The sequence below is a fragment of the Enoplosus armatus genome, chromosome 5 (genome assembly GCF_043641665.1).
Source record: "Enoplosus armatus isolate fEnoArm2 chromosome 5, fEnoArm2.hap1, whole genome shotgun sequence".
Classification (NCBI taxonomy): Eukaryota; Metazoa; Chordata; class Actinopteri; order Centrarchiformes; family Enoplosidae; genus Enoplosus; species Enoplosus armatus.
The window spans coordinates 26,354,135-26,364,489 of record NC_092184.1 but is presented as its reverse complement, the minus strand read 5'-3'; the positions used below and the strand labels follow the sequence as shown (position 1 = coordinate 26,364,489).

Genomic DNA, 10,355 nt, shown 5'->3' with positions numbered 1-10,355 from the left:
TCCAGCAGAGACTTTGGTTTTCATAGTTTGCTGTTACAGAGATTGTTTTAAAGAATGAAAATAACAAATAAATAAACATATTTCACTGTTATTGAAAAGTGAAAAAAAGTATCAAATTAGAATAGATAGAATAGAATAAAAGCCGCAAAGCCATACAACATATAGAATAAATATAGTAACACAACACCATATAACGTAGAATATATACATTCTGTATGAAAATTTAATTTCTTTATTTTAGTTTTCCAGATCTTCCGTCTTATTTCTCTCCTTTTCTCAGAGAAATCAGTGTCATCACTACAATAATATATATTTTTCTTCTTAAGATGTCCTTCAGCTCTTTTGATACCCAACAATCATTGATTTATGATCTAATTAATCATCTTGAATATTTTTTAAGAGCAGTGATTGATAATATTTATTGCAATTTATTTTTGTGTTACTTACTTACCCTGTAGATTTAATTCAATTTTCAAATAGCATATATGCAGATGCTAATTTTCTGGATTCAGACCTTTTTTCTTAAAGGACTACAAAGATTTAATCAGAAATATTGTAGTAACACTTAATGTTAGTAACTGATAATTAATGTAGGCTAATGCATAACTAGAATTTGTTCAACAGCCCCACCATTCAGTTTCTTTTGTTCTCATACATTGTTAATCATCATCATGGTAAAAAAAAAACAAACAAAAAAAAAAAAATAGTTTCTCTGCATAGTTTTCAAATTAAGTGAACAATAAAACAACTTTGTCAGCGTGTCGGTGTTCCCGGTCAGGCGCTCATCGGTCAGCTAAACGTGCTCTGTGTGTGACGTGTAGGACCTCCTCCTCCGACACACAGCAGCAGTAATGGCGGACTACGACAGCTACGATGAGCGGGACCGGGCCTACGGCAGCTTCGGCGGCGGCAGAGGGTGAGTCTCCGCTCCTCACGGCAGCTCTGCCGTGTGACTCAAACATAACTCCCGGCCGGACAGTCGCCGTGTTTCCTGCCGTTGTCCGCCCCGAGCCTCGGTGCAGGGCGACCAGGCCCCGGAACTCGTCCCGCCCAGCGGTTGATGAGCCGGACGGGCAGGAGTGAGGGGAGGCCGCGGAGAGCGGCTGGGAAACACCGCGGTCCCGGAGGTATCAGGCTAACTGTTAGCCGGGGGCTAGCGAAACAAACGGACCCATGTGGTGGGGATCGCCCCGGAGCTTGGTGGTAAAATAATGTTTATCTGTTTAGTGTTTGCAAAACGAACCGGACCCGGTGAGAGGCGGGACAGGAGGCCCCAGCAGGTGGAGGTGGTGGCGGAGCTGCAGCTGCAGGCTGCCCGCATGGCTGCATCATGTGTCCGCAGCTGCAGTTTCATCCACGTAGTTACTAAACACAAGGCTGGGTATCGATCCGGACTATTGGTTATTGATATGTGTTGATCTATGTAGTTAATATCAGAGTAGCTGCTGTGGTTTGTTATAGCTGATGTCTGTGAATGAAACCGTGAAAACCTGTTTTTTCTGGGAGTCCTCGGATGTCTGCAGCTCCTGTAGGAAGCATAAAAGCTTTAGATTGGTTTTTGTTTTCCTTCAGAGTCAGAAGTTTTGTTAAAAGACCTGAAGTTGATATACTGATCTTTAGGGCTGAGACAACAATCATAGTAATGATCAATTAATCTACCTTTTATCGGTTAATCAATGAATGGTTTGGTCTATGAAACATCACAACACAGTAAGAATGAAAAGTTGATGTCTTGAGATGAATTGTTGTTGAATCGACTGATCGATTGAGCTTTAAAGGTCAGTGTGCCAGCTTTGGATTATCTATTAAAACTTCTGAATCTGCTGCTGAAGACGTGAACCGTCTTGTCCCTCAGAGCCTCCCTGTTTTGTCTTCTGCTTCCTTGGCTGTAATTAGTTTTATTCATTTAAGTTCAGGAGAAGCCAAAATCACAGTTACAGTAATGACAAACCGTCTCCATCAAGTCTGTTGGATGATGTTACAGATACATTTGTAAGAACAGATGGAAGCTTTAACAAGGCTGATCATGTAACGTAACAGAAGCCCTGTTCATATATGTGAGGACCTTTTACATGTATATTGTTTATACAGAGCTATGGCTGAATGATAATATTTTGAGAAATAGTTGTAATGAACTAGGGCTGCAGCTAACAGTGAATCGTTCAGAAACAACACCAGGTTGTTGTGGTCATCAGTTATGATCTTATCATATTTACAGCATAGAGAGATTAATAGATAATGAAATTATGAAAAGTGTTGGAGCCTAATGTGAATCACACCGATACGATCGTCTTACAGTCCAGCAGAGGGCAGAAACACTCTGTTACTTTCACTGTGAAGACAAAAACATGGCTGCCTTTGTGTCGAATTAGTCTTAACTCTGGCTGTGATGGAGAGGAGGAGGTTTACCTGTCGGAGGTGAACGATGGTCTGACTGGACTGTTTCAGTCCTGTGTTGCTCGATGTGGCAGTTCTGCAGTGCTGGAAGAAGTATTCTTGATGTTTGACTCAAGTAAAAGTACCACATTCTACAAACCCAGTTTCAAGTTAATTAAAAATGTTATTTAAAATACCAAAAGTAAAAGTACTGGCATATAACAGAAAAATGTATATTGTATTGGCTATATTGTAATAATTATAATTACTGATGAATTTATGTGTTCATGTCTTTAATGTTGCAGCTGGTGGAGGTGGAGCTCCTCTTAATGACTTTATATTCTGCTGGGCCGTTTAATCTGTAATATTTTAAATGAAAGATTTGCATCTTCAAAGTAACAAAAGTCCAAATGAAAGCACTTTTGGTCTTGTTTTTGAATGTATCATAAAGTGTATTATTATTATTATAAGTAGCCTAAAATGGAAACACTCAAATACAAGTACCTCAAAACTATAGTTTTTGTACAGTTAATTATCAAAAAATTAACCAGCCACCAATAATCATCATCTAATGATATGTTGTATGATAATAATAATAGATAATATAATGTATAATACTATCATCATCTTATGATATAAGGTATGATAATGATAATAATAATCTAATGATATAATGTATAATAATATCATCATCTAATGATATAATGTATGATCATAATAATAATCTAATGATATAATGTATAATAATATCATCTAATGATGTTTAATAATAATAATCATCTTATGATATAATGTATGATCATAATAATAATCTAATGATATAATGTATGATAATAATAATTAATGATATAATGTATGATAATAATCATCATCATCTAATGATTAATAGTAGAACAGTCACAGGGGACATTTTACTGATTATACTTTCATACTTTTACTGTAACAGAGTATTTGTACAGTGTGGTATTAGTACTTTTACTGCAGTAAAGGATCTGAATACTTCCTCCGCCTCTGCTTACTAGTAGTAGGGGTAGTTTTGCTACTACTGCTACTCTCCTTATTGTTCTGAGCCTGTTGGGAGTCCAAGAGACCAGGGACAGAGCAGGGTCAGAAGAAGCCAGGGGAGAGAGATGGAGTTGTGGTGTGAGAACCAGGACAGGACTGGAGGACTGGAGGACTGGACAGGCGTCCTGCTGAGTGACCGGCTGCAGAGTTAACACAATAAGTCATCATGATGAAAACCAGTGAAATGCCACCACTACGACATTAACTTCTCAAGGGGTCATTTTCAGGAAAGGTTAAGTACACATTTAGTAAGAAACTCAAGCTGCAAGTTGCTCTTGAAGCACTTTGAAATGGGACCAGAACCAGGTGATGGTGTAACAGTGACTAAGATGTTTTCTTCTCAACAGAAGCACAGAAGGAACAAAATCATGATTTCAGTCCGGAAACATCTGATCAGAAACTCAGTCAACAGGAGTAACAACCTGACACTGGTCTGTACTCCATATCCCATGATGCTCTCTGTCTGCCCCCCTGTCAGGCCCCGTGGAGGCGGCGGCGGCTCCGGAGGCCCCAGGAAGCAGAAGGAGTTGCCGACAGAGCCCCCGTTCACGGCGTACGTGGGAAACCTGCCATTCAACACGGTGCAGGGAGACATCGACATCATCTTCAAAGAGCTCAACATCCGCAGCGTCCGATTGGTCAGAGACAAAGAGACAGACAAGTTCAAAGGTCAGAGGATTTTATTTTCTGTGTCATCGTCAGAAACTACAGAAAGCTCTGAAATCTAAAACACACAACAAACAACAAAAGACAGCAGAGACACTTTGTGCCTGGTTTGGTCCAACCAGGACACCGTAGCTTGATGAGTTCTGTTGTTAAGCTTCAGGGTAGCGAAGCGCCCGTCTCTTCCACTCACTGAGGTTAGTATTGGTGCAGACACTGATCTTACTGAGTGTTTCAGGTGTCAGTTACAGGCTGCTGACTCAGTAAAGGAGCAGCTGACAGTAACTCATCACTGTACGTCTGTATCCATTTCCACCGATGTCCTTTCACTTGGAACGCCTCTCTGAAGGGTCAGCTGGTCTGACTGTGTCTCCTGTGTGTCTTTGTGTCTCTTTAAGGTTTTTGTTATGTTGAGTTTGAAGATTTGGAATCTCTAAAAGAAGCCTTGACGTACGACGGTGCTGTGAGTATCCGAGTCAGAGGTTTTTAATCTTCAGTCTGTAGAAGCAGAGAGAAGAGAACAAAACAACAACGTCATTGTCAGACCAGCGCGTCTCCTCTGGTGGCCGACCCTGATGAAGACCACAAGCCGAAACACGGTGGTCTGACAGTACAGTTGTTCGTTATAGTGTTAGTGGAGAACACGCATCATGTCAAGTTACCCTGAAGGATAAAAGTGATCGGTCAGATCTGAGTAATTCCGTCTAACGTGACCTCTGACCCCTGCAGTTGCTAGATCAAAGGTCACTGAGGGTGGACATCGCAGAGGGACGAAGGCAAGAACGAGGAGGACCAGGAGGCGGTGGCTTCGGCTTCAGGAAAGACGACTCTAGAGGTACGAACACCAACGCGGAGTGGAGTGGAGTGGGTCACTGACTTGGAATGTGGGTCTGTGGGTGTTGATGCGTGACTTCTGTCGTTTCTCCTCCGAGTCTGAATGTAAAGAACTGAGAAAACTGTACGTTGAGCTTTTGAAACTGAAGTTGTAAATGAAGTTAAAGTGTTTTTAGAAATATATTTGATTGTGGTGATGAGCTCCGGGTGAACCAGGGTTCAGACTGATCTGGTTCTTGATCTCAAATACACAAACTCTTCAATTAAATCTGTCTTTACAGGAAGCTACAGGAGTGTGTTGGAAATGTTTCAAAACCTTAACAATTCTCAAATTGGACAAAAACTGACTGTCAGTGTTTGACCTTTGACTTGGAGGAGGAGGAGGACTCTTCATCTTTCACCTTTCATCCTTTCATCTCATCCTCACCTCCACAGTCCCCCCTTTTCTTTTCCTCTAACTGGTCCACACAGACAGGTAACAGGTAGGACACCTGGTCTGGAGATGAACCTCAAGTCTAATTAAGTAGAAATATTAAACTAAATAAACTGATTTTATAATAACTCTCCTCCTCTAGTCAGCAGCTTCACTTCTTCTCTCTCTAACATCTCTTCTCTGATTGGCTGATGGATGACTAACAAGCCCCGCCTCTTCAGTGCTGTTCTTCCAGAGGGAGCCCCCCCCTTTTTTCTCGCCCCCCCCCCTCCTCTCAGTGTTAAACTCCCCCTGTCCTCTGCAGGACGAGGTGGTTCTCGAGGAGCTCCCAGAGGAGGAGGAGGAGGAGGACGTGACTCCCGTGACGACTTCGACCAGCCAGGAGGAGGTGCGGTCACAGAGTTGAGCAGCTCAGGTTGGACAGTAGCAGATCCCAGCCAGCCAATCAGAGTCAGATGGCAGGACGGTGTCCCTGAACTAACAAACTGAACTTTAAGCAAAAGTAAAACTAAATCATTCTGAATAACTAATCTTCATCACACAGCAGCTACCTGCCGCTCCCTCCGTCGTTCCCTCCTTGCTGCTGAATTGCTGCTCGGTGATTCACAAGTTAATAGCCATGATGCAAAGTGTCCACATGGTGGCGCTGCTCTACCATTAGTTATGTCCAGTCGATGCTGAGGGGGCACCACCGTTCCAAAGGTGAAGCCTTTAAACGCCATGAAACTATAGTAATGTCAGTTTTGTTTTACTGTAGAGCCCCCTATGGATTAGGTGTGTTTTAGGTCATCCAAATATTTTTGTAAAGACAGAAAGAAATCTGAAGGCTCAGGGTACCAAGCTAAGATGCTATTGTTGTTGCTATTGGTTACTTTTTTAATGATGGCATACGTTTGATCTCTTTAGCGTTCATAGTCGCAGCCAGTGAGTTCATGTTTGTTGTGTTCAAGTGTTCAAGAAGTGAACTACACTAAACTAAAACAAGCCAGACTATAGCAGAAACAAATGAATGATGTGATGCTAAGCTAAAAGACGCAACTACGCCAAACTCATCAGAGCTAAACTGTAACAGACTCTAAACAGATGCTAAACAGCTGAAGTAAACTAAGGTATGCAACAGTCTACAGTGGTCTGTCCTTTTTAAGGAGGCATTTAAACCTCCTGGTTTATTTCTAGATGGTTTTAAGTGAAACAGGCACTCTTGACCTTTGACCCCCATAGCCTGTCTCCGCCTCCTGAAGCTGCTGGACCACTCCCTCTTTTTTATTCCCATCATGCCTTCCACCTCGACCATCTCATGCTCATCGATCACCTTACAGGTTCCAGACGCTGCAGGACACCTGAGGGTGTCTGTCTGTCTGCTGACTTGTCTGTCTGCTGACTTGTCTGTCTGTCTGTCTGTCTGTCTGTCTGTCTGTCCGTCCACCTGTCTGTCTCTGCAGGTTTTAGAGAGGATGACTACATGGGAGGGCGGAGTCGAGGCGGCCCTGGAGGCGGTAGTCGCCCCGGTGACAGAAGGGGGGGGGGTGCAGGAGTCGGGGGTCGCTTCAGAGATGGACCCCCCCGCGGAGGAGCGACAGACTTCAGGGAACCATCTGAAGGTGACTCGACTTCCTGTCTGTTGGTCAGAGTTTCAGAGACGTTTGTATGTTATTTGTTTAGTCGTGCGAGTTTTAAGTGTAGTTCAGTTTAGTACTGTTGGTACTTCTGCTCGTGTGAAGACTAATGACGTTTGTTTGTTTGTTTGTTTGTTTGGTGCAGAGGAGCGTGCACAGCGGCCTCGGCTGCAGCTGAAGCCTCGGACCGTTTCTGAGCCACTCAACCAGGTCGCCAACCCAAACTCTGCCATCTTCGGTGGAGCCAAGCCACGAGAGGAGGTGATCCCCAAGGAAAAACCTTAAGAGACTGAAGGCCGTGAGGGCCGGAGGGGGGAGGGGGGAGGGAGGAGGGAGGGGGGAGGGGGGACGAGGGACGAGAGTGAACGAGAGTGAACAGATAGAGAACTTTAACAAGGAAAAACAAAAAAAGAAACGGGATGAGTTTAAACGCTACAGTTAGCATTCCTTCCTGACAGACAGTGAGCGAGCGGACCCCGCCCTCCTCTTCTTCTTCTTCTACTTCAACCTATTCCTCCTCCTCTTCTTCTGCTTCTTCCTCTTCTTCTTCTTCTGCTTCTTCCTCGTCTTCTTCCTGTTTGAGTTCAGTTGGTTCAGAATATTTATTCTTAGAGGAATAAAGAAGAAACACACACTGACACTCTGATTAATAATAAACCTGTAAACACAAACACAACGAGCAGCTTGTGAATGCATGTCCAGACTTTGGGTTTCTCTGCCCCGCCCCCTCGCCTCCACCTCCGCTTACTGTGATGTCATACCTGCTTCGTCCAGTAACCCCGCCCCCCTCTCCTGCTGCCGGGTCAAAGGTCACCCACCATTTACTCTCCAACAGAAAGAAGCCCAGAGGTTAAACCTGTGAAGTCGTTTTTTGTATTTTGTAGTTGTTCAGCTGCAGCCACGCCCCCTCATCCTGATTGGTCGAGTCAGAGATGAACGTTTTTTCTTTCTTTGTTGTCGCTTGTTACCGTGGTGACCAATCAATCAGATTTTCCAGCTTTTCATATTTTTGTCCTGAAAATTTTCTCGGGGTTTGTTTGTTTTAATCTGCCTGTCATCAAGGGTGGGCGGGGTTTAATCTGCGCCAGGACAGACTTCTGGCCCTCGACAAGCTCCGCCCGGCCAGGTGCCTGCAGCAGACTCACTTGATGGAAGTGTTTTTTAAGATAAAAAGAACACAGACACCTGACGCTTTAGAGTGATGATGTTCTGATTTCTGTTCCCATGATGCACTGCTGGTACGACGACCTGATCAGGCGACGCCTCTGTAGCTGACCAATTAGAGTGGAGGGCTGAGAAGCAGAGAAGACAGGTGCTGCGTTCACTGACTTTCCTCCATTTGGCTTCCTCAATAACGGTCCTGTAATGCTGCGTTCAGGTCCTGTGACGTAAAAAGGGAAAAACAGTTTCAGAAAACTGACCATGCCGGAAGTTATTTCATTACGATGATAATTTCTAATATTTAGCCAAACATGATGAAGGATCTACAGCATCTTCAGTGCTTTTCAGTTTGTTTTTGCTCCTCAAGACCAAAATCAAACTACGATTAAGGAATCGGATGCTTTTTTACTTTGTCCCACATACCCTGAACGCAGCACCGTTTAAACAGTTGGGTCTATGGGAGCGACAAGGGGCGTGACCTATAGTTAAGGGTCCTCTGATTGGTTGTCCCAATCAGAGGAGCAATCAATCAGATTTAAGAATGAGACGTCCACACTGAACACAGTCATTAAAGAAAAAGTTTCTGATTGGTCCGTTGATCCACACAGAAAACTTCACCTGAACTGGATTCACCTGAAAAGATGATTTCATTTTCTTCTTTTTCCGTCTACCACGAAGCTCCTCTGTGAATAAACCTGTTTCATGTTTAACAGCCAACAGAAAATCAAAGATCCTAAACGACTTCTTTGTTTTTCTCTTTAATCGCTCGATTTAAATATCTAATATCCATCCTAACAGATGGTGGCGCTGACGCACTTTTTCACTGTTTGACAACAGAAAAGACACATTTGAAAGAAACAAAGAAAGAGGTGAAGAAAAGCAACAAGACATAAGGAGGTGGAATGAGACAGAAGGCGGAAAGAAGTGTCTCATCTTCCCTTTAATCCTTCATTTCATTTTCACTTCTCTGTGTCCGTCTTTGCTCGTTTCTGTCTGTTTTCTTCTCACATTTATTCCTCCATCCTTCCCACGTTTCATCCCTCTCTCTCAGGATCCCCGGATTAACTCACTCTGTCCATCCTGACTCGTTTCTTTCCACGTTGATAGAAAAACACAGCGTTCATGGAAGGAAGGAATGAAAGAGGGGAAGACGGGGGGAATGCAAGAAAAGGAAATAAAAGGAAAGGCAGGAAGGAGAAGAGACAGGGCGAAAAATGTTTTTCTTCCGTTATGCTTAATTTTATTTTTCCCTTCCTTTTGCCCCTTTTTTCTTCATCTCTTTCTGTTCTCGACCTCTTCCCTTCTTCCATCTGTCTTTGATTGCAGTCCTGATTCATTTAAATCAGCAACCACATACTCCTGACCAGATGGTGGCCCTAACACATCGTGTCCCCAACAGAAAAGAAGAAATTTAAAGGTTTTTGTGCTGTTTTGTTATTTCAGTTCATGTAGAAGCCGACGGCCACCTTTTGTAAAATTGATCAAAACAGTTTTGAATGATCTGCAAAGTCAAAATATTATCGTACCATGAAGTTATCATTTCTGTTTGTAGTTGAAACTGTAATTTTTGCATAATATTTGAAAACTGAACAGAATGTGGACAGTAAACCTGGTCCAGGTGAATGTTTTCAGGTCTCTGTGTGTCAGTGTGGATCGGGATCAGGATCGGGTCTGTAGAGGATCAGGAGAACAGGATTTAAACCTTCAGTCGGTGGTTTTGGTCGGTTTCGGTCTGCGTCGCTTTGAGAACGTTTGTGTCGCTGATAAACAGTTTTATTTGCTTTACTGTACTATAGAATAAAAACGGCTGTTTTAACTTTTTTTTTTCCATTTTGTTCATTTTTTTTCCTACACTGTTTATGGCAATAAAACTATCATCATCATACATCAACCAGAATGTGTTTAATTTCAGGGTGGGGGGGTCGCTTCCTCGGTTTTCTTTTTTCTTCCAAATGAAAGAAGAATAAAGAGTAAAGCTCGCTCTGTTCTGCCTCTTCCTTCTGTCTCTCTGAAGTGCATCTTTAATATTGTCTTCACTTTATGGAGGCTGGCTGGATTTATTCTCAACAACAGTCAGAAAACAACTGATGAAAGCACGATGCCACCCTTTCTCTGAAAATATGACACGCTAAATCACAGGTTTATTGTCACAATGTTTTTACTTTTTTATCCTTTGTCCTTTTGTCTCATAGCCACTTTAACACCAA

The 10,355-nt window shown here is 42.9% G+C and overlaps 1 protein-coding gene across 2 annotated transcripts; it reads left to right on the top strand.

The window, feature by feature from the left end:
- Positions 1 to 828: 828 nt before the first annotated feature.
- On the top strand, positions 829 to 10,039 carry eif4h (eukaryotic translation initiation factor 4h). 2 transcript variants are annotated; one of them, XM_070905657.1, is made up of 8 exons: positions 829 to 916; positions 3,920 to 4,110; positions 4,503 to 4,567; positions 4,834 to 4,939; positions 5,676 to 5,786; positions 6,814 to 6,972; positions 7,133 to 7,248; positions 9,475 to 10,039. In XM_070905657.1, the coding sequence occupies exons 1-8, from the start codon at positions 852 to 854 to the stop codon at positions 9,478 to 9,480; spliced, it is 819 nt and encodes a 272-aa protein (XP_070761758.1). In that variant the 5' UTR covers positions 829 to 851; the 3' UTR covers positions 9,481 to 10,039. The 2 variants fall into 2 exon arrangements, with proteins under 2 accessions (XP_070761758.1, XP_070761759.1); XM_070905658.1 differs by lacking the exon at positions 9,475 to 10,039 and having other exon boundaries at positions 5,676 to 5,759; positions 7,133 to 7,272.
- The last annotated feature ends 316 nt before the right edge of the window (positions 10,040 to 10,355 follow it).